The sequence below is a fragment of the Leptodactylus fuscus genome, chromosome 10 (assembly GCF_031893055.1).
Source record: "Leptodactylus fuscus isolate aLepFus1 chromosome 10, aLepFus1.hap2, whole genome shotgun sequence".
Lineage (NCBI taxonomy): Eukaryota > Metazoa > Chordata > Amphibia > Anura > Leptodactylidae > Leptodactylus > Leptodactylus fuscus.
The window spans coordinates 34,156,174-34,181,121 of NC_134274.1; the positions used below are offsets into that span (position 1 = coordinate 34,156,174).

Genomic DNA, 24,948 nt, shown 5'->3' on the forward strand with positions numbered 1-24,948 from the left:
TCTATCTTCGTCTGGAACGGCCTCTCTCTGTGTCTTCTTCCAGCGCTGGGTTCAAACTTCTATGCATGCGCAGTCGGCTCTGCCATCGGGCCTCGGCAGAGCCAATTGCACATGCCTGAGGCTATTTTTTTGTGGCCGCTTATGCTCGCGGCTTCGGGCAGAGCCAACTGCACGTGCCCACAGCCATTTTTTTTGTGTGCCGCCACAAAAAAATGGCCGCTAGCATGTGTAGTCGGCTCTGTCCGAGACCCGATGGCAGAGCCAACTGCATATGCGTTGAAATTTGAACCCAGCACCGGAAGAAGATGCAGACAGAGAGAGGCCGTTTCAGATGAAGATGGAGGCGGCGCTGGAGATTTCTCTTGCAGCATTGGGGACACCGCCAGGGCTGCAAGAGAACTCATTTGCATACCGAAGAAAACCCGGATTTCTACCAAACGGCAGCGCCAAGAAGACATCTAAAGATAGGAGAAGAATAGCCTTTCTTAAGGCTATTCCTACTTGTTAGTGAGAAAAAAATGTCATTTTAATGATAAAATCCCTTTAAGGCTAGAGCTACATGGCGACTTTGGCTACAACTTCCATTAGGCAACTAAAAAATCGCCTTTGATTCTTTCACTACTTTAAGTCAATGGAGGTACACTGCAGTCTACTGGGTGTTGTTGCAAAAAAAATCGAACAGTGGTCGACCTAGAAGTCACAACGTGTGGACTAGGTCGGACTTACATTGGTGAAGGAGTCATAGGGCAAAATGGTGATCTTTGGTCACGTGCCCAGAGTTGATGTGGAGCCCTAGACTAATAGTGTCTCTAAATCTGTAGGCTTTACTATTTCTCTCCTTTATCTAAAATAGAACTTAGCACATTTAGTAATTCTACTAAAAATCATCCTCCCGTTTTGTGTACACAGCTCCTACGCTGACCTATGTGTCTCAGTGCTGCGGGCCTATTCTTATGTTCAGGGTTCTTATATCCCTTTTCAGATTTTTGTCCTAGCTGTGGGAAAAAATTGGGTTCTGGATTCTATGTGGAAAATCATTAAATTGGAATAATGTTGGTGCTGATCTGCAACATATCCAGGTCAGGAATCTTAAGTTTTGGCCATGAATGTCTTCTACAGGTTGTCATGTAAATACACTCCAAGGGCAGATCCATGATGTGATAACTTAATCTTAGACTAATACACAATGGTAAAGGCACATTGCTGTGTAGTGCAGCACATAACAGCTGTGTAAATGTATCCGGTCGGACCCTTCTTCTGTAATCTTACATGGTGGATCAAATATCTATATATATTATATGTTATATATACCGTATATACTCGAGTATCATGCTGAAAAAGCTCTCCTCGGCTTATACACGAGACAGGGTCTACGGAGCACAGAAAACTGGAAGGAACTGGAAGGGGGAGGTCCTTTAGTGCTACTGCTCTGTGATTGACCTGCAGGCTGCATGTTATAGAACAGGCAGACCTATTCACAGGATTTGTTATCAGCATCAGATCGGCCCAGGCTCCCACACTCAGACCCGCTCGATCAGCTTTTTCGGACTACCAGAAACTGCACACAGGGTATATACATCCAGTAGAGGCTCTGCTCCTACTTAGGTAAATGGAAACTGAGCTGAAGGTCCTCGCCACTGCCAATGGAGACATACACGTTGGCAGTGGCGCCAGGAATCTGCATCTCTGATCCTGTTCACTTTAGTAGGAGCTGTTACCTTAGATACAGCTTGTGATGGCCAAAGAGCTGATCAGTATGTGGTCCAGGTGTGCACCTCTCCGATCTGATACTGATGTCCTAGCCATTTTGCCTTGGACAACCCCTTTAATATTTGTAAATATTGTAATATTTTACCATTCCCAAGGTCTACAAAAAAAATTAATTCTAAAGTTATTACTGTATAAACCATTGATGATGCTCTAAGTGCATGTGGTAAATTTACCTATAAAAAGAATTGTGATCTCCCTACCCCTCCCGAACTCTCCATAGGGTAGTATTAGCAGTTTGCTCACTGTAGTCAGTAGATGGGTGGCAGTAAGTGGATTGAGCAGAAGGTAGAAGTATAAGAAGCTTCCTTTATATTTACCATTCCCTTTGTAGCCCCCCCAAAAGCTTAGTTTCTGCAATGTGAGGCCGTAGCCTAAAGAAGTGCTAAATATTGATGACCTCGTGGGGATCTGACACCCAGGACCCACGCAGATGAGCTTCACTGGATTCAAACACAGCGGCGTCAAAACGTAGGATTTTTGGTATTGCAGCTCAGACCTGTTCACTTGAATGGGACTGAGCTGCTGCTGTACCATGTGACTGATGAATGTCATTGGCCAGGGATGTGGCTGCCATACTCATGATCGCCGCAGCTTCCTTATATAGCTGATCGGCAGGGGTCCCAGGTGTCAGGTCTTCATTTATCACATGAAAGTCCTGGAAACCCCTTTAAGAAAAAACTGAAAACAAGATTAAAATGTGAGTTTTCTGTTTAGGCAGAATTGCCTGGTCTGCCCTCTCCAGTCAAATAAGAAGTTGTAGAAAAAGGGGCCAAGACTATCTAAACTGTGGGGCAAGCGATCCAACCCTGTATCCTCGCTCTCATAGTTCACCTCTTATCGGGTCCCAGTGAAGAACGAATCGCTTCCCTTTTGTGTCTTCCAGGACTTGCCCAATAAACGTTGCTGTTTTTTATTAGAAATGTATTTTGCAGGTTTCCAGAAATGTGCGGCCCAACCTGTGTAGAAGTCGTCCATTTTTATTATTCCGTGTCATATCCTCTGACTGGCCTCATTCATTACAAGATTATACAGGACATCTCTTTTTCCTATTTGCACAGATGTCTATCCTGGCAGGACATCTCGTGCGATGTCAGAATACGGTCCGGCCACAGTCAGTCATTTTGGTATATAGTATGGGGGAAAGATTTAGTATAAATTCTAGTTCGTTCATTCACATTCCTGTCCCCTCTTAGTCCAGTCGGCCATCTTGGTTCCGTATACATACAGAGATAGATGTCAGTCACGGGAGAATTATTGAGTCAGTACACATCAGCGTTATGTTAGTCTTTTATTCGCTGCAGTCGTAGGAACATACTGAACAGTAAGACAGATCCTTCTAAGGGTGGACACCAAGTCATGCCCAATGACCCCCCCCCCCCCCCCCCACAGCTTATAATGGGGTCTGTTCAGTGTCCCCTGGCATCTCCGTTACTTCTCCTAGGATATCAGACAGACTGCACCTAGACAGATTTGAAGCTAGCCTTATACTGGATATGTTCCCACAAAATGTTATGGCATCTGCTCAGCTCCTCCTGATCTATAAGACCCTACCTGCAGACCAATGGGCATGTTAGAGGTTGTCCAGCCATATTGGATGCAGTGATAGAAAGCTGTGTCTGCACTGGAGTGCTGCTTTAGGGTGGCCATACTCATTATAAGTTGCCATATTGTAGTTTAACCCATGCTTGACCAGTGTGTATGTGTTTTCAGGAAGGGGGGGGGGGGGTGCAACAGCAGCTTATCCCACTTATGAACACAAGGAATGGACATGTTAAAACCAATATGCCCAATCCTCCCCATACATTTCCCATACACATGATGATAGATGATGATTTACGGATTTGGTCGGTGCTTGTGGAAAGTGCATCTGGTCCGTTACGTTAGTGACAGAGAAAGTTACATGCTGTGTTTATCTGTCCGACACCAACTAGGAAACATTAGATATTAGTTCTGTCATCAGCTTTTCCCTGCTGGTGTTGTACTATTCCGGAGGGAATAGTGGCGAGGGGGTCAGACGTGTGTGAATAGGCTCTGAAATTCACATAATTGATTTGACAAGATAAAGGAGAGATAATAATGAAAAAAAAAAGTGTGGATACGTTCTGGGCTCGCCTCGGGCGCCACATACTTTCTGCAGAACTTCATGGGACGGTGATGTTTTGACACATGGTTTCACTCAGACTTCATAGAGGAAATAGCTGTGGTAGATCACAAGGATTTGGGAAGAAAACACATACCACTCTCCAGCAAGGAGGAAAAGTCAATTCATCATTTTGATGACCTATTTCTTGGAAGAACTGCAGCTCTGAAGTGTGACCCAGAACTGGTTAATGAAGCACTTGTTAGCCTGAATTTCCAGCGAGACATCATAAAACGTTAGTCCAGTAATTACAGTGACCAGATCTGAGATGGGATGGTACATGCTGAATATTTATGGCCACATCTTTGAATTGGTCCATGGAGATGTTCCTTCATTAAAATAACCTTTAGTACTAAAAATGGCCAGACCGCCGTATAAGCAGTGCTACCTCCTGTGCCGCCCCTCTACCTCAGAGACTCTGTAATGTCTCATTTAGCCCTAAATAAAAAAATGTCACCTTGGTGGTTACGTGTATATTTGCAGAAAGTAGAGGCGTAGCGTACTTTTCATGCAGAAGAAATAATCCCGACACCTGGCCTATTCAGGAATCACTTGAAGGACTGTTCCCCATGAAGAGTTTTAGCTGAAGACGCTCCTACATGCTGAAAGATAGCAGCTGTCTTGTCATTGTCCAGATACACTTGATGGAAATGGTAATGAATAAACCATTAATGTGCGGCTCGATTGAAAAAAGGAGAAAAAAAATCTTCTGAAAGGCTGTGAATATTAGATTGAGGCTGGGGTCACACTCTTGGCAGGGAAGTGAAACAATGGGTGTTAAAGGAGTTTTCTGGACCCCAGGTGGTTTTTTAATATTGATGACTTATTTCCGAAGGAGTTCATCAGTATCTGATTGGTGGGGGTCCTGCATACAGGTCCCATACAGATCAGCTGAACTGGTTGCATCTGGACACCAGACTAGAGGATACTGGATAGGACTGGGGTGGAAGCAAAACGAGGAATAGTTGCCAAGCTGCAGTACTCCTGTGTCCCTGCTATACAGTGTGGCGCTGCACTTGTTACTTGAGTAAGAGGTTATCTCCTTATGGCCCCATCCTGTACATTAGCCTGGATGCTACGTGATCGGTGCAGGTCTGTGTGTCGGCCCCCGATGATCAGATACTGACGAGTTATCTTGTGATGCCGATCTCTATTTAGATGTGAGCTTTCTTGTTATTTTCTATTTGGCTACCCCCTTTACAGTATTGTATTATGTGAAGCATCCTGACTGGTGGAATCTGTGTATACTGCTTTCATTGATGTCTTATGTAGGTGGATGACTAAAACAGCCCTTTAAACTACTTTGTTTCTTTCCTCCCCTTCCAGGAACTTCTTTTCTAAAAGATCAAAGGACCTGAAATCCCCAGCAGCGAGCGCTCCCGGCTGGAAGCTGTTTGGTAAAGTCCCTCCTAGAGAGAATGCTCAGAAAGACTGTAAAATCATTCAGCAGGTGAGCGGCCTCCTGTCTAGTAAATGTAAGAAATGCTGACACTATCCATGTCTCCTCTTTATTATCTGACTGTATCTAGAAGATGGAATCGGCAGAAGTGCGTTACAAATGTATACATGTAACACGTTGTTTAACCAAGCTTTGTCTTGATATATTCCATCTGCATTTTTTTCCCACAAACTCCTTTTTTTTTTTTTTTTTTTTTTCATTTCGCTTTCTGGATTTGGTTTTTAGGGTAAGTTCAGATATGTTGGATAATATCAATCTGCAGGTGACATCTGGTGACATCTCCATGTTGGTTCTTACAAGGGAATGCTGATTCCAAGGCCTCTTGCTTGTAAGAGCTAACAAGGAGAAACAAACCACCATCAGGAGGCTTTTGGCTGAAGCTGCATCACCTTCCCTGATAAAAAGCGGCCGTGATGCGACTGTGGGATCATTTGTATGAACCATCAACAGCTAAACTGGCTGATCCAGAGCGGAGACATCCGCGTTGTGGCCATGTGATCACTGGCCTGAGATGAGGAAGTAGAGCTCAGCATCAGTGTCCTGAACAACCCCTTTAAATGGTGCATCAGCTGAAAAAAGTATACACAAGAGTCTCTACATCATACTCATAATGCTATGTAAAGGCAATAAACAGGCTATGGTGTCCTTCATAATCCTAACCTGTCCTTACCTTCTATCCTCTCTTTTCTGGACGTTGCATACTGACTGACCATACGGTATGTTGCTTATTGAACGCCATCAAGCCGCACTTGCGTGTTTAGTACATACTGGCACAGCCATATGCCCTGTGAATGATCCTTCCATTCACTTGAACATCAAAGCACTCTGACCAACATGTGGTGCTGGTTAGTGAGTAGAACTGTAGTCGATTAAGGAATACCCCCAGCCAAAAAGCGAAATCCCACTGCCACAATATCCACATGTGCAGTCAGTACATGAAGTCTTTATTTTATTTTTGTCTAGACTTATCAGTTGTCTGTCCATCCAACCCTAGACAGTGTGTTCCTCAAGAAGCTGCAGCCTGGACTCTCATGGGGTCGACCCCCTCCTTTTATCTTCTTGTCCAACAATATCTTTCATGTCCCTTCTTCAAATTGGATTCAAAAAGACTATAAGACTCAATTCACACGCTGGAAAAAGAAGAGGAATTTGAGACGGTCTTCCAACATAAATTCCTCTCTACTTTCCAGCCCTGGGCTTTCCATCATAGCTTTTACTCTTTGACCAGCCTTAGATGGATGGGGCTCTTCAGCAAGAGCGTCTCTCCCCCGCAGAATCCACCACAAGATCAGACAGGACAATCTTATCTTCAGCCTACTGTTCTGGTCTCTGCCTCCCATTAAATAAAAAAAAGGCAGATTCAGAGCAGAATTTGGATGGGATTTTGCAGCGGGGTGCACTCTGTCACCTGAGTTTCTTCCTTAATACGCTCATGTCTATAGGGCCAGCTGATCTGTTCAGATGTCCCGGAATAGCATAGGACCTGCTCTATAATCACACACCCCCTCTGGAGAGCCTCGGCCTGCACACTAGGTGTTGCACACTGTGGGCCTTAGGGCTTAAAGGGGTTGCCCATGGTAAACGAAGAATTAACCCCTAAACTAAACCCCCTCTCCTCCTCCTAAGTTACACCATGTAAACAAATGCAGAGGATGCAGCAGCTCCCAGAGTCGCTCAGAAATCACTTCAAACACTGCTAAAGGAATTTGGGGGTACTTATTAACCCATTACTAGCACTAACAGACCTTTCGAAAAGAAAAAAAAAATTTTTGGCCAGAAAACTCCTTTAAGCCTATAGCTTTTGTGAAAGAACGAAGTGCTACAGACTGAGAAATCATTCAGTTAATGGTATATATATATATATATATATATATATATATATATATATATATATATATCCTTTATTAATAAGAAGTGGTAACCATTTGTGCTAGCCCGCTGTCCATGAGCGCTGCAGTAAGTAGCCGGCCGCTCTGCCCGTTCGCTTGTAGTAATGCGCTTTAATAATCCCACTTAGATGGGAATTAATGTAGATACCAGCAGTCCTTTCTATGATGGGGCTTCCTTATCATTGTACAATATTATCCAGCTCTATAGGATACGCTCGGTGCTATTTCTATTTCAGGGGTCCCCCCCCCTGCTGTGACAGAAAATATTTACCAGCAGCTCGAAACTCAGACTGACGCGTAAATGTGACAGGTTTTAACTTCTTCCAGCTTCACTCAGGGCTTGGAAAGGAAATGATTGTGAATTTTGGAATGTGTCCGAAGAGTGGGAGAGGCATCTCAAGTGTCCCAGGGCTGGTCCCTATAAAGGTCTTCAAAGGGACAGATGCTTGTAACACAGTCCTTCTATAAAAGTAGCAGAGGTCTTATTTCTCTCCCCCCCCCCCCCCATACTGCGTCTCTCAATTTTGCTATCAACTTTTTTTAATGCATTGCATAAACTATTCCGTAACCATCCCTTCTCTTAGTCACCGTGCTCTATTATCAACCCCACCATTGATAAACAGGACAAAATACACAATGCTAACCGGCTACAAACGTATATGTATGGTGTATTCAGTATTAACCAGAGAGCACGTTGTCAAAAAACAGAAGCACCAGTTATACAATGGTATCAATGTATTAATGATATCAATAAAATGACATGATAAAAATAGCAGATAGTAAAAGGAACAAAGAAGGGGGAGACCAATGTTACCGTAATGCATCACATATGGAGGAATAAGAACATTAATACAATACAAGGACACAGGTGGTGATATAAATGTATCTATATACTATCGTCTTCTCAGAAGAAGTGATGCTGCTTTTCCATTTTCAGCTCAAGTCTGGGAACCGATTAAGCAATATACTTACTATACATAACATTGCTGGATCAGCATGTTTGGGTCAAAAACAGGAAGCTGCCATGTAATACCATGAAAATAAAATATACCGATATATCAAACTATACTAGACTGACTTGTACCTAAAGGACTGCCTTTTGCATCCGCCATTGGGTGGATAGAGCCCTGTGGAGCGAATATTGGACTTGTTACTTCTTGTCTACAGCAGGTGTAGAGAATATTGGTAAGACCTGAATGTAATATTACAGGTTCTTAAAGAAGCTCTGTCAGCTCTCCTGACGTGTCTGTAGGTGAATACTTGTATTTGCCATGAAGTAACAATTCTGGAGAATCTTCTCTCATAAATCTGTCAGAAATATACTGACACCTGGGCTTTACGATTCTTCTTGTCCTTGTATGGTCAGACTCCTTCAACTCTGATTGGACAGTCTATGGAAACGCCCAGATCATTCATAAACTTCTAGGAGGAACAATAGAGGAACAGCACATTACAGATATGAGGAGAGATGGAGAGGACAAGTGTTATCTGACAGCAGACATTTCAGAAGTGTTGACAGGTCTAAGCTTACAAGTAGCAAAGTCTATGGGAAAAACAAGGTTCTCTCTATTCAATGGTTTGGGAGTTCAGAAAATAGTCCAGCACAAAGCCCCATGGCGTGCACGCCCATCTTGGACAGCACAGTGACTCAGTGGTTAGCACTGCAACTTTGCAGCACTGGAGTCCTGGGCTCAAATCCTGCCAAGGACAACATCTGCAAGGAGTTTGTATATTCTTTCTGTGTTTGCGTGGGTTTCCTCCCACACTCCAAAGACTTACTGATAGGGACTGTGGATTCCCCTTATATGGGGACAGTGACTGCGGAATATGATGGTGCTATACAAGTAAGCTTCTCTTCACCATTCTCACAATAGATTCAGGTGCCAGAGCTGGGGCCTCCATCTATGGTGCACATCATGTGGATATAGCTGTAAATGCCCAGATGGTAATACCCCTTTAAGATGAATGTCTTTCCACACAGACCCAATTTAGGCTTTATATGTACCACAAGTTGGGAACCTCAGGGTTAGTGGATGACATCCAGTAGCAAGAATAGCCCTTGATGCCATCTCAGGGTTTGGGGAGGGGGTACTGAAGCCACCCTATTATTGGTTGTAATGTGCATTCAATATTTTAGAAATGTGAGCATTGATTTCGGATCTCCTGATTTGTCTGTGTTTCTTTTCCTCTTCTATGTTTGGTGTCACTAAGGCTTGAATTCTGTTTTTCTCATTAGGATGACAGTTCTGGCAGTCTCTCTTCAGTCTCCACGCCAAATCTATTAAACACAGGGGTATGGAATTTAATATATTCATTTCCTAGTCACTGTTTGCTCCATGCATGGGCTGTCTGACAGTCGGGTCTTGCTTGTGCATGGACTGTTCACTTAAGCATGTTTACTACTTTTCCAATCCATCAAAGCCATACTAACAAACATCCATCATTATTATTATTTATTTATTTATTTATTTATATAGCACCATTAATTCCATGGTGCATCATGCCGTTCCATATGATATACCTAGCGTATATAGTCTTCACTACAATATAATAGAGACATATTACATGTCTGACACAGAGTCATGTCTGAATATGAATGTTGCTAGCAGCTGTGCAGGATGTTCATGTGGTTAGTATGTTATGTCCCCCATCGCGCTCTTCATATACTACAGGTAACTATTAAATATCAGTTTTGGTATAAATAGGTTTATAGGTTTACTGTATTGCTATAATTTTTTTTATTCGTTATACAAACCTATTGACGTATTTTATATACAACCTGTAAAACCTTTATGTATATTCAGTGGCGTAACTAGAGGCTTAAGGCCCCTGCTGTGAAAGTCCAGCTTGGGGGACCCCCACAGAAATGTTCTCCCTCCGCAGTAGCCATCCTTAATTATACTCTGACCAGTTGCTCCCTTTGGCATGAAAAGGTTAATTTTCTCTTTTTTGACAGAGGAAGACTAAGTATCATAAATTTTCTCAATCCAGTTCACCAGAGGACAGGGGTAATAAATTTACAATGCACAAACTGCCAGTGATGAGAAGAATTCAAGAAGGTGATCAAAGAAGTTGAATCAGCCTTAGTATGGTGATGGTGACCTCTGCACCCCCATGCTTATGGACCCAGTGATAGATGAACCATTATTACATTATTATATATTATTATATTATTACCATTATTATTATGAACCATGTTATACTAGTGCTTATGGGCCCCCCTAAAGCTCCTCAGCCCGGGTGTGATTGAGCCCCCTCAAGTTACACCTCTGTGTATATTGTATAAAGGAAGAATACCAGAAGTGTGAAGTCTTGGGGTATACTATACAGTTCCCCTGCTCCTATGACGACACTTCCAGCCAGTGCATTAGGATCCAGTGTATATCCAGATCATCATTTATATCTGTGTTAGCACCGTGTTACTCTCTTATCAGTTTGGGTCATCCTGGGAAATCGTAGTGTTATTATATGCACATGCTTTAAATTAAAGGGAAGGTCGTATGTAAGTAACAGTGTGGATCCAAAGCTTCACAACGTTCACCAATCCTGGGGGAACTATTTTAGTAAAGATTAGCTTTATTCTAATACTGCATTGTGCTGTTCCTGTGTTCTGAATAAAGTGACAGTAGAGTGTTACCGTTCCTTGTTCCTTCACAGCCTGGCACTGGCAGTTCTTATCGGAGTGTCAGTGAGTGCAGCTGGTAACACCCGGGTGTCAGTTTAGTCCTACATTTCTAGGGGGGGGTTAATAGAGTAGCACAGTGTATAACTATAAGAATGGATCCTCAGGAATTGTTATATTATGGGAATAGTAGACATGTCAGGACTCAGGAAAGCTGCCAGGTCCTCTTTAAAGGGAATCAGTCCAGTTGATTTGAGACCCTAAAACAGCCACAGTTCCCTATAGATCGGTAGTTTAATGTGCCATAGCCCTGTTGTAACTATTTCTATGCTGCAGTGGGGAACTCCCCCCCCCCCCCCTCATTATATTTACATAGAGATGAGGAAGATGATTCTTATTTGCGGTGTCTGCCCAGTTGTTCATTGAAGCTGAGGAAGTACACCTTAGTTTTTATTGTACATGTCCCTGAGGTCTGATGCATGCTCACTGAATCTGAGGTGTACTGCTCTGGCCTCAGTGAACAACTGTATAGATGCTAGGTAAGGGTTGTACGCTTTATTTTGGACACTCGGACACTGGTTCATAAGGACCTGTGGGGATTTTATGTTCCTAAACAGACCTAACGGGTTCCCTTTTTTGCCTGTGTATATTCTACAGCTTTAGTGTAAAGTTATGTGCTCCCCACTGAGGCACTGACCAGTTCTCTGGTCCTCAAATGCACACAATGGCTCAGATTTACTAATAGGGGAACTAAAAAGTCAAAAATACTGGATGATAAATCTTTCGACTATCTAGTCTACGTATATACCATCTTTTAGTTGGCTTACTGTGAGCCAGAATGTTATGACACAAGCCAAACACACGTCTAAAGTTCTGCCACGTTTCCGCCAGTATCTAATTGTAACCACAATAGTTAATCCGGGCCAGTGTTTACTGTATGAGCATAATGCCAGACTCCTAATGTACTGTAAGTGGATTAGAGTTTCGATCTAACTCCCATAGACTTGTGCTCTATATTAGAGAGGACTTGTCCATGTTTAACATGCCCATTCTAGTAGATGTTTATGAATGAGCTAACATTACCATTCCCCTTGTCATAGGACATGTCTCTTCACACACTAAGGCATTCTTCTGTCATATGCTGTAACACTGTGTCGGATCCATCATATCCTAACAATTTCCAATGAGCACTGACCCGATCAGACACTGTAGGGGCGCGCCATATTGACAGGGAGAATGCTAACACCCAGTTGCTTGTTTAATCCGTAGGAATAACCGAGTGTAAACTGAATGTAGAGCTATGGGAAAAGATGCTCCAGAATGATTTCATTGGTAATACTAGTATTTACTAACCTAGAACTGGCAGATCCTCCTCACATACAGTCCTATGAAAAAGTTTGGGCACCCCTATTAATCTTAATCATTTTTAGTTCTAAATATTTTGGTGTTTGCAGCAGCCATTTCAGTTTGATCTATCTAATAACTGATGGACACAGTAATATTTCAGGATTGAAATGAGGTTTATTGTACTAACAGAAAATGTGCAATATGCATTAAACCAAAATTTGACCGGTGCAAAAATGTGGGTACCCTTATCATTTTATTGATTTGAATACTCCTAACTACTTTTTACTGATTTACTGAAGCACAAAATTGGTTTTGTAAACTCACTGAGCTTTGAACTTCATAGCCAGGTGTATCCAATCATGAGAAAAGGTATTTAAGGTGGCCAATTGCAAGTTGTTCTCCTATTTGAATCTCCTCTGAAGAGTGGCATCATGGGCTACTCAAAACAACTCTCAAATGATCTGAAAACAAAGATTGTTCAACATAGTTGTTAAGGGGAAGGATACAAAAAGTTGTCTCAGAGATTTAACCTGTCAGTTTCCACTGTGAGGAGCATAGTAAGGTAATGGAAGACCACAGGGACAGTTCTTGTTAAGCCCAGAAGTGGCAGGCCAAGAAAAATATCATAAAGGCAGAGAAGAAGAATGGTGAGAACAGTCAAGGACAATCCACAGACCACCTCCAAAGAGCTGCAGCATCATCTTGCTGCAGATGGTGTCACTGTGCATAGGTCAACAATACAGCGCACTTTGCACAAGGAGAAGCTGTATGGGAGAGTGATGAGAAAGAAGCCGTTTCTGCAAGCATGCCCAAACGCCTGAGGTATGCAAAAGCACAATGGACAAGCCAGCTTCATTTTGGAAGAAGGTCCTGTGGACTGATGAAACAAAGATTGAGTTGTTTGGTCATACAAAAAGGCGTTATGCATGGCGTCCAAAAAAAAACAGCATTCCAAGAAAAACACTTGCTACCCACTGTAATATTTGGTGGAGGTTCCATCATGCTTTGGGGCTGTGTGGCCAATGCCGGCACCGGGAATCTTGTTAAAGTTGAGAGTCGCATGGATTCCACTCAGTATCAGCAGATTCTTGAGAATAATGTTCAAGAATCAGTGACGAAGTTGAAGTTACACCGGGGATGGATATTTCAGCAAGACAATGATCCAAAACACCACTCCAAATCGACTCAGGCATTCATGCAGAGGAACAATTACAATGTTCTGGAATGGCCATCCCAGTCCCCAGACCTGAATATCATTGAACATCTGTGGGATGATTTGAAGCGGGCTGTCCATGCTCGGCGACCATCAAACTTAACTGAACTTGAATTGTTTTGTAAAGAGGAATGGTCCAAAATCCCTTCATCCAGGATCCAGGAACTGATTAAAAGCTACAGGAAGCGACTAGAGGCTGTTATCTTTGCGAAAGGAGGATGTACTAAATATTAATGTCACTTTTCTGTTGAGGTGCCCAGACTTTTGCACCGGTCAATTTTTGGTTTAATGCATATTGCACATTTTCTGTTAGTACAATAAACCTCATTTCAATCCTGAAATATTACTGTGTCCATCAGTTATTAGATATATCAGACTGAAATGGCTGCTGCAAACACCAAAATATTTAGAACTAAAAATGATTAAGATTAATAGGGGTGCCCAAACTTTTTCATAGGACTGTACATAACTGAGTGTGTGGACAGTAATATGGGCCTATGTTTTTATGGAATACATTGCATTAACAGCACACTTACTAATTTGCTGCCCTCATGACAGACTTTAGAAGACGTATACAGATGTGTAAGAGCTGTCGCACAGTGTAGTACAGAATAATACTAGGTCAGCAAACAAACATATTGCCTATACAGAACAACCTACAAAAGAGAGGAGTATGCAGCAACATTCATATCGGGGACCTGGAAACCTCCATCTAGGTATTAACCTCATATTCCAGTCTGGAGATGGTGGGGTGAGAACATTTTATAGTCCAGAATCCTTAGTATTTGTTGGTTTCAGATCTGTTGTCACCAGGTGTGAAAAGCCCAGTGACATGCCTCATTTGATCGGTGCGGTCACCCTGAGAATTTTGGTCTTTTGTGTATCCAAATCTGTTCAGCCATTCCAAAGATATAAGCCCTTTTAGTCAATTAGGGTATACTAGCCAAGTGGATGGTAATACTGCATGACATACAGTACACACAGACCCCACCCCCAGAGAAACCACAATGTTTCTGCCCACTTGGCTAATAAACCTTAATGTGCATCAACAATTAATAGGCTTATATCTGTGGGATGACTGAACAGACTTAAAGATCAAATGTCATTGGGCTTTTTAGACTTGGCGACAGACTGAGTCAACTGAATTGTATCATAGCCACCATTCATTGCCCAGTCTTTTTTTTTTTTTCTAAAAATGGCATTTTATTCTGGGGGGGAGGGGTTCTGAAAGCTTATAGTATTAATATGCACTTTTGCATAAAATGAAAATCCTGCTTTCAGGTAAATAATCAGAGATCCAAACTTGTTAGCTGGCAATATCCCCTTCATAGAATTGATGAAATATATGCTGGACATATCCAAAGGGCTGCAGTCACACAACAGAGGCCAAAGAGGCTACTGACTACCACGCAGTGTGTACAGAGCCTAATTCACATTGTTGTCTGCCCATTTGTGAAATTGAGTCTTCAGAGGAGGCTACCAATACTGAAAACTTCTTGCAAGTATCCATGTGTCTGTGATGATACTGCATTGTAGCGGAGCTAGGCCCATGTGCTTGTAGTCTTGTCTTTTTCTTCATTTCCTCTTCACCTGTCATAGGTAAGACTTCTGAGGAGTTACTGATTCCTGCACGCTCTTTTCGGCTGATCCTTAGTGATGGGTCTCGCTGCAGCTGGGACTTGACTCGCCCCTCCGAGCCTGGAAAGTGTGAATCCTATTGTGATACGCCGGGAATGAGCTCATCCCAGCCGAATCTATCACAGGGAGGGACCACTTGACCTCTGGCTGCCTCCCTAATGGCCTCATTCTAATAAACCAGGGACATCATATTTGTGTTGCCAGGAGCAAGAAGGGGAACAGGACTGTGATTTATACAAGATTAAACAAACTGCATTCAAGGACATTGCAGAATGAAGTAGTCTGCCTGGCTGAATGTTAATGTTGTCATCCCTGAGGCCGCAATACATTGTCAGCTCCGTACTCCACTTTCACCTCTCATGGTTTAGTACATACTTGGATTCCTCATGGAATAGCAGGGTTGGAGCGTCTTTGGTTAGAATTTTGCACTGTGTTTTTCCTCAGTTATCCCCCCTGGTAATGTAAATCAAGATCAGTAAGCTTGTTTACCATCCTCTTGTCAATAAGACCTGTTCATGCCTAAATGAACATTGTCAGATTGTGTAGAGACATGTCCCAGAGGCTATGGTTACGGTCTCTGACAATATATACATATTTCCCGGAGGCGTTACATAGAAATGGCAGCATAGTGTATGAAAAAAATCTGTCCTGGCTTTGCTATGTTATGGGGAATGCAAATGTATACTAAAGCGGACATGACGGGAGGAATGACAGGGAAAGACCAAATAGTAGAATTTTATGTTGCCGAAATTCAATCCTATAGACCAGGGGTAGGGAACCTTTGGCTCTCCAGCTGCTGTGAAACTACAACTCCCATCATGCTCCATTCACTTCCATGGGAGTTCCCAGAACAGCAGAGCCAGTATGCATGCTGGGAGTTGTAGTTTTACAACAGCTGGAGAGCCGTACGTTCCCTACCCCTGCTATAGAGTCATGTAGGATATGGTTTGCCATACATATTGGGTAGAAGTGTATAGAAGCCGTCACTGCTAAGTCATAAGTGGGAGCAGGATCAAGTATGGTGGCTGTCAAAATTACAGATCAGTAATAGAATCATGTGAATATCCCCCTGGTCAAATAGGACAAAGAAAACGAAGAACTGAAAGAGAGGCATTTTTTTTTGCTGAAATATTGTTTATTTTTATATATCACTCTATATAGAGAGAGAGACACACAGACAGACAGACACTTCCTAATGCGGTTTTAGGGATTACGATACTAAAAGTACAGAATTGACATGTGGCCGCGGCCGGGGTCATACACGACTCTTTGAGGGACCGTTCAGTGCGATACGTTTGTCATAGATGTGTTCAGTGTATTTCACAGAAAGGAAAAATATATATTCTCCATGTTCTGGACAATGTTGCCTAAATATTAGAAAATATTTAACCATACATTTGGCAGAAATCCCAGAATGTTGCTATGGAAATAGTGCTCGGAGTCTTTGTGTGAATGGGATCTGTTACAGACCTACTCTGTAACACTGTACAAACAGATTTTCTTGCAAATAATAGTTTTTGTTGAACATGAAGACGAAGAAATGACCCTGCAGAAAGTGGTTGGAAGAATGCCTAGTGATGGGGGAGTCGTGAGGAGCTGGTACAAGCAGGGGAATGGGGACTGTGAGGCTGCGAGGGATGGGGTTGTGCTGTAACACAGGGGGTTAAAGATGGCTGCAGGGATGATGAGGGCAGGTTCACATCTGCGCCCAGTCTCCGCTTTAGCCAATCTGGCGGCTTCCCGTCTTCTGCCCCGAGAAATTGGACAGGAGACGGAAACCCGGCGGTCAGTTTTCAAACCCATTCTCTTGAATGGGTTTGCAAAGTGACCGCCCATGTGCATCTTCTACCTGTCCGCCGCAAAACCGCTCCCGGACCACAATGCAAAATTTTTAATGGCACGCCTAACCTACGTTATGCTATAGAGGATGGTGGCAGAGGCCTGTGAGGCCCTCTCATGCTCCAGGGCCCGGTAGCGACTGCTACCTCTGCACCCCTTGTAGATATACCCCAGGACGGCAGTATATGTGGGATATTGTATGGTACACTTTTCTGCAGTGCCCTAAAGCAAACTGATGTAAACAACTTCAATGGCCTCCATTGGGCACTATGACTATGCTTGACATGTGCGCCAGTTGGTTTTGAACAGATGCAAGCGAATATCAGACAGCCTAGGGGGGAAATGGCCATAAAAATCTGCTAAATTGTGATATACCATCCTCTATATTGTGCAGTAGCCCCTTTAGGTACAAACCTCTATAGAAGCCGCAGTAACTCATTGCAGTCATTATTTTGCAGTCCTTTAGGCTCCATAATTATACCAGGAAATCACACACAGCGAATGCCGAAAAAGAGGGAACATTTTGTATCTGTGAAAGAGAATACATTCAGCTTTTAATCGGCAGAGTAGATTAAAATCGCTTTGATGTGAGTCACTGAAAATTGTCCTTCCTTTTGGAAAGCGCTTGCTCATTTCAATTAAATACGGGTGAAATTAAGTTGTTGAAGTGTGATGTCATCAGAGGACTGCTCGCTTTCCAATAGCTGTATGGTTTTCTGTGGAAAGTAAGCCGCTTTTAAAGGGACCTTTGGGTCGGGACTCTCAGACCCTTCTTTGACCATAAGGACATTTGAATATTGGACACGTGTGTTTGGGTCAATGAGTGCGACGATTGTGTCAGCCCCGAATAGTATTGTTTGTTCCCGTGTCTGTGTTCCCTCACTATCTGCTTGTGTTTTCTACTTTTTCTAGCTATACATTTTTTTCTTTTCTTTGAAGGAATATGAAGCACGCACAGGGAGGACTTGCAAAGTCCCAACCCAATCCGCAAGGCGTAAAAAATTTGAGATCGAACCACTCTCTACAACAGCTCTTATATTAGAAGATCGACCTGCGTGAGTATAAGATTTTTTGCTGTAATAACTCCGTGGCAGATTTATTAAACTGTCTAAAAGAAAGACTGTCTCAGTCCGGATTCACATCTGCACTGAGTTTGAAGTCTCCATCGCAGTGACTGTCGAAAATTGACAGACGAGAAAGTGCTGAAAGGCAATCATTTTCATACAGCAGTTTAAAAGCACAGACACCCAGAGGATCCTATTATAGTCAATGGAGTCCATCAATCAACGACAGGGTGTGTTCACACACAGTTTTTTTGCAGGCGGATTTTGACGCAGAATCTGACTCAAAATCCACCTGCGAAAAGGCTCCCATTCACTTCAATGGGAGATGACGAGCCCTTTCAGAGACACAAATTCATATCAACTGAGCCCTACCTATACCAGGGTGGCGTAGATATGATCTGGTGACAGACTACCTTTAAACCTCTGCGCCTTCATTCAAGTCTCCACCAATCGGGAGGCCATCTATTCCATTCTCTCTTACCCTTCTGCACATAGGACCACATTTTTAACTCTCTGTCATCATAACCGCTGCTCTTATTAGTACCATGACCGATATTCTAGATCCCTCCTCGGACCGTTCTCCCTGTATTGTGATGGATGCCAGGTTTATATTAGTGTTCTATGGCTTTTGATACCAGATTGCATTGTGTTCAGATACTGGCGGAGCAGAAAGCATTGATGTGGACAGGGCCTGAATTTACCAGTATTAACGGGGGGGGGGGGGGGGGGAATGTCATTGTACAATATCACTCTAAGAGTAGTTTAAGATTTATTTACAGCAGAACTTTTGCTTTTCTAGAAATCTTCCAGCAAAATCCGTCCACGAAACCATGCGCCACCGACAGGAGTATGACGAGATGGTAGCAGAAGCAAAGAAAAGAGGTGGGACTTTTTTTTTTTTTTTTTTATTTAAAGTTGTTTTTGTTTTGCTTTTTTCCACATTTGTGTCTCTAAATTAAAGTAGTATTTTCCCTGTAATAATAACTGTGTATTACTGCTTATATTAGCTAATAAGCTGTGACCCAAAAAGTAATGGAGTCTATCTGTTATCTAGATCATGCAGCAAATGAACGGCACTCCAAAAATAAATAAATAAATAAAAAAAAGTGAGGATTTATTCCATAGCAACGTTTCGGTCCCAGAAGTGCAGGACCTTTCTTACTTCTTGGACCGAAACGTTGCTATGGAACAAATCGTCACCTTTTTTTAATTTTATTTTTGGAGTGCTGTTCATTTGCTGCATTATCTATATGTGATCATATGCCTGATCACTTGGAACTTGCACCCACTGTACTACTACTCTGTACAACTGTTTTTGTAGGATAGATTACGGTGTATATATATCTGATCGGCTCAGGTTTGCCAGCCAGCCCCCACACAGATCCGCTGTTTGCAACTGCATACTCCATAGTGCAAAGAATGAAGGCAGGTGGCACTGTACACGGTATAGTGGCTAGGCACCATTGCTAAATAGACACTTGTGTGTATCAGACCAGATTGTCTTATCAATGTAAAGGGAATTTCAATCTTTTTGCCTTTTTAAAGGACATTTATTACCAGTTCTCCAGATAAATCGCTGGGTCCAGTCACTAGTACAAGGAAGAAGGGTCCTCATCCCACCAGTCCTTCTCATGTATTGACTGGATTGTATGTATTAGTGGAGCCTTTCAGTGCTGCTCGACTCAATGTCTATGGGCCCTACGAAGTTGGAGCCAAGTACAGCGGCTGGTATCTTCCATCAGCCCAATAGACATTGAATGGAGCAGCACGGTGCATACTCCCCCTCATTGCAGACATTCAATGAGAAGGAATAGGGGAGCTCTAGACCCTAATCGGCAATGAGACCTATCCCATTAAACTGTATTAGCTGCCACCACAGATCTGGAGGCGGTAGAGGATCATAGACTAACTGTATACAGGACCGGAGAGACTACGAGTTATAAAATGTCATTTTCAATACTCATATTTTATTACTAGCACCATTTAACACCTCGATATCCGCCTTACTATTCAGTTTTATGCAAGGTTATATGAGATGAATAAAATTAAATAGCTTTGCCATAATTTTCTGTACACCTTTCCTTTATGGCCTGTTCTTCGTTACATGAAGGGGATATCGCTGTAATTCTGGCTTATACAATATGCAGTCATATAAATAGCTTTATTGTCATCCATTTTGGATTTCACCATTTGAACCGCCTGCTCTTATCTCGCGGGTCGATAGAGAAACATTGCTAACTACCATGACGGGGTCACCAGGTCACTGGCTGTAATAAATGCCTTGTGTATTGATGGGCGCAGAGTATTTAATGAAATGAAAGCTCTGGGCTCCAGCCCCTCTGATACGACCCACCGCAGATGCATTGCACTGAGACTAATGTAGCAGACTTTCCAAGACCAAAGGCCAGCTACTAGATATCTGCTTTATCCTGACTGCAGGCCGGGTAATTGTTCTCATTTCACGCTGAGCTTGTTTCAGCTCTATAATCTGCCGCATTGCTTGTGGACACGTACGGTTTGTCTGTTAGTACTTCTCTTGCAATACAGAAAATTCAGTAGAACGATGAAATTTGTTAGGTACGGGGTAAGTTATTTACTGGTTGGGTAGACTATTTTATGGAGATTGCTGCATGTTTCTTGAATATATGCTATGGAATCCCTAATAAAAGAGGCACAACTGAAGTTCCCAGTGGTTTCTTCTTCCCCATCCCTCTCGACATTCAGGGACCCTTGTGGTAACTCGCTTCAGACAGTGATTGGCTGAGCAGTATTTCCTAACACTCAGAACCCCCCCCCCCCACCAAGACTGGGGTTCCGGTTCCCCCATCCTCATGGAGCGGCAGGCCTAGTCCTTTCTATGGGAGTTCCGGAGATAGCTGAGTACAGCACACCTCTACTTTTGGGACTTCTGTAGAGAGTTTATTCTGGCTCAGGACTGTGAAACCAGACCCCTGTTCTTGGGATCAGTTTGGTGGTCTGAGCCGTCAGATACCCACCAGTTCTGAAGTTACCCCTCGCCCTATCGACAGGCAATAACTTCTGAAGTTTTCACAACCCCTTTGATTGTCCAAGATCATATTGTTTTTTCAGATAGCTGGTATAAAATATGAAAAGGAGGCATAATACTTGTCTTACCGATCCCCTGCCACTCCTGTGCCGACATTTCTCCGTATACTTCTGTCATCGTGTCGCTGTTACAGCAGGTATTTGTCTACAGTTTTCACAAGTCAGAGCGGCAGGTCATCAATAATGCCCAGTAAACAAGGAGTGGCAGAGGACTGGTAAGGTAAATATTACTCCATCTTATTGTATAGCGTTTTAATCTGTTTGTAAAGACTTCATGCGGCTTTGCTGTCTAGCGGTGAAAAAGTTTTGACAAAGGACAGAGATTAGGCAGAAATCAAACACAAGAAGCAGCGTTGCCGTTTCCTTTGGCAGTCTGTACTAGGAAATAGAGACCAGTAGGGACCCTGGAAGTTTTGAGTTAGAAGTGTTGGGGAGATCAGTAAGTATGGCTGCTTTTATCCGTTTCAATGTCCTGCTTTACACGGTTTATTTCGCCAAGCAACAGCGATTGGTCCCCACCGATCATGAATTTGAGGGTGTTTTGCTCGCTAATGTGAATGCAGCAGTGGTCAGCAAAGGTGACTTGCGTCATTGACTTGCATGGGACTGCTGAAGCTATTCGAAGTCCATCATTCTTGTGACCCCCACCAATCATTTGGATAACGCTAATGTCCAGGACCCAGACATTTTCTGTATACTGCACCAGCTAAATATTCATGCCATCTGAAGCAACTGTAATATACGGCTATTACCGGATTAGCCCCCTATCGCCTGTTCCTGATGCGGTCACATGATCACCAGCAGTGGTTCCTGTGATGTCACATATACCTCCTCACATCCTGCACCTGGCGGGTTTAGGTATTGCAGCATTCCTGTGGAGGTCTATGGGACAGCACCGTATTGCCCAAATCCACCGCTATGCTTTGCATGGGGAGGGAACAACCAATCTGCAGGGGTCCAGGGTGTCCCTTACATCTAATACTGATGGCCTAGTCTAAGGATGGACCATCAGTATTCCGAAGGTGCATAACCTGTTTAACTATATTGCGATGTCTTTGTGTTTCCTATCACCATTTCTACTCTGTATTAGATTTAGCACTGCCTGACTGTATCTGTTTCGCCCCATCATTTTACTTTCCACTTTGCTATCAAGACATTGTTTTTTTATTGAGATAAATATGGAGGACGCTTTCCACACACCGTGCATGGCGCCGGAATAATGGGAGACATTAAAAGGAAGAAATATAGCTGGAATTAGAGACTGTGATGGGTAAAGCGTTATTGGGTAGAGACTGTTTACAGCACACAGCTGAAGACTCAATTGGCACTAATATAAATCCTGTCCACCCCATGTGGCTTTCATAGAGAAGCTCTGCTGGGAGCCATGTCTTGCTCGATCTAGTTCATCATCCTCACCCAGCGGTAGAGCATCTTACAGGCAGAGTTCATAAAAACGTAATGATGGGGAACAGGGAGAAGAGGGAAATAAATCATAATGGGTAAATATTCACTGACCTTTCTATTTTCTGGATCACTCCGAGGGGCTATTACTTAACAGAGAAATTTATTTTGATTAAAAGTCTCTTTCTAAGTGTCGGCGAGCGCGATCTGCCCACACAGAACGCAAAGCCTTTCTTCAAGGAGCTGTCACGGGGCCGCCTGGCGATGGCAAATAATGTCATTTACAGAAAGCTCACGTATCTGCTTTATGTATTCCCTGCCTGTTAGAGCGGCACTGCTTTATGAGTCAGCGCTGGAGGAAATGACAGGGTTTCTTCAGCTGCCTTTATAAGGAATATATTTTCGCTGAATCTACAGATAATTGTACGGTTTTCAGATCATGTTACCAGCGAAATTGCTGAAGGTTCGAGATGAAGGGAAGTTAAAGGGATTAGAGAAACATGACTGTGTTTTTTCCAAAAACAATGCCACACCTGTCTAAAGGTTGTGTGTGGTATTGCAGCTTGGCTCCAATTACTTCTATGGGCTCACATGCAAAACCGTGCACTGTCCATAGACAGGTGTGGTGCTGCTTTTGGAAGAAAACAGCTGTGTTTTTCTAGACGTGGATTGCCTGTTTAATAGGGCTGCACCCAAAATGTGAAAAAAAAATGGTAAGGGGTTTAGAGAATGGCATGTTAACAGAACCATAACCATTGCATATATATTATCTTTTTGTGCTGAAAAAGCCCCGCTTGGCTTATACTCAAGTCAAGCAAAAAAAAAAAAATACATTTTTTTTTTTTGGGGGGGGGGGAGGAGGGGGGTCTATGACCAGCCGCAATAGTAATATATAGAATCTCCGATAAAATAGTGGAGAAAAAAAAAAAGCTTTAAAATATGTAAAAATAAAATAAAAGTTCTAAATCCCTCCTTTCCCTGGAATACATATAAAAGTAGAAAATGACTGTAAAAACACATTAGGTATCCCTGTGTCTGAAAGTGCCCGGGCTACTGAATATAGGGGATCTGCTCCTCTTCTGTCGGGAAGGGGTTAATAGGCGCACTGCAGATACCCTATATTTAGCCAGACTGAATTCAAAGTTGGGGGAAAAAAAACAGTCCTCAAGCTCAGGGAAGGGGCAGACAGACAACCAAAACACCCCCTCCCCTTCCCCAGCAACTACTGCATCCAAAAACCATTTTAATTTTTTAAATTTTCCAGTAGCTGCTGCATTTCCCCCCTAGGCTTATACTCGAGTCAATAAGTTTTCCCAGTTTTTTGTGGTAAAATTAGGGGCCTCGGCTTATACTCGAGTATATACTGTACATTGCTTTCCATTAGCCCCTTTCTATAATGAAGGTTTTCCAATTACATGAGGAAGATACTTCACTTTAACTTCTGGTTTGCTTAACCTGGCAACCTTGCCTTGTAACTCCTTGAGCAGAATGCAGACAAATGTTTACTTCAGTCCATATCCTGTCTATGGAGCCAATAATACAGACTGTTTATTTCTCCTTTGGTTCGCACGTATTTTAAATTCCCTTGGCGTTCATGATTTTCAAGATGCTTCTACTTCTACTAAAAGTTCTGAGCATAAAAATGTTAGGGAATCTCTATTTATACAGCTCCCTATATTAGGCCAGCAATATTAGATCTGCAGGTATCCTGCAGCCAGGAATCCCACAGATCAGCTCTTTCAGGACAACATGACATGATTCAGCAGAGATTTCAGAGTGAAAGTCATTTGGGTGGGGGAGCATAAGAGGAAGAGCCAAATAAGTGGAGAAGGGGCGTTTTTTCCCTGATTAAAATATATTACAAAGTTCCTTATATTCACCTGAACTAATGATTTTAGCAAAGTTTGCTGAAAGGGATCCTATCTTTCAAACACATTTTTTTTCTGAGTAACACGTTGGAATAACCGTAAGAAAGGCTATTCTTCTCCTACCTTTCGTTGTCTTCTCTGCGCCACCGTTCCGTAGGAATCCCGGTTTTTGTCGGTATGCAAATGAGTTCTCTTGCAGCACTGGGGGCGGGCCCAATGATATGAGAGAACTCTCTCTAGTGTCGCCCCCATCTTCGTCAGCAACTGCCTCTTCATCCGGCGCAGGTTTCAGACTTCTAGGCCTCGGTCCTCAGGCAGAGCAGACTGCGCATACCCACAGGCCACGAGAAAATGGTGATTGCTGATGAAGATGGAGGTGGCGCTGGAGAGAGTTCTCTCGCAGCATTGGGGACTCCCCCAGTGCTATTTTAGCGTTGGGGCCCGCCCTCAGTGCTGCAAGATAACTCATTTGCATGCTAACAAAAACTGGGATTCCTATGGAATGGCGGTGCGGAGAAGACAACAAAAGGTAGGAGAAGAATAGCCTTTCATTAGGCTATTCCGTGTTACTCAGAAAAAAATGTGTTTGAAAGATAGGATCCCTTTAAAAGTTATTGACTATTTAAGTGCTG

At 42.9% G+C, this 24,948-nt stretch overlaps 1 protein-coding gene across 2 annotated transcripts in view; it reads left to right on the forward strand.

The window, feature by feature from the left end:
• The window catches only part of TBC1D12 (TBC1 domain family member 12), a 56,346-nt gene that overhangs the window by 13,816 nt on the left and 17,582 nt on the right, over nt 1–24,948 (forward strand). The window contains exons 2-5 of one of the 2 annotated variants that reach the window (XM_075257940.1): nt 5,237–5,360; nt 9,495–9,551; nt 17,857–17,972; nt 18,781–18,863. In XM_075257940.1, coding sequence (XP_075114041.1) covers nt 5,237–5,360; nt 9,495–9,551; nt 17,857–17,972; nt 18,781–18,863 — 380 coding nt within the window. The remainder of the gene's footprint in view (nt 1–5,236; nt 5,361–9,494; nt 9,552–17,856; nt 17,973–18,780; nt 18,864–24,948) is intronic. The other variant, XM_075257941.1, reaches the window with a different exon arrangement.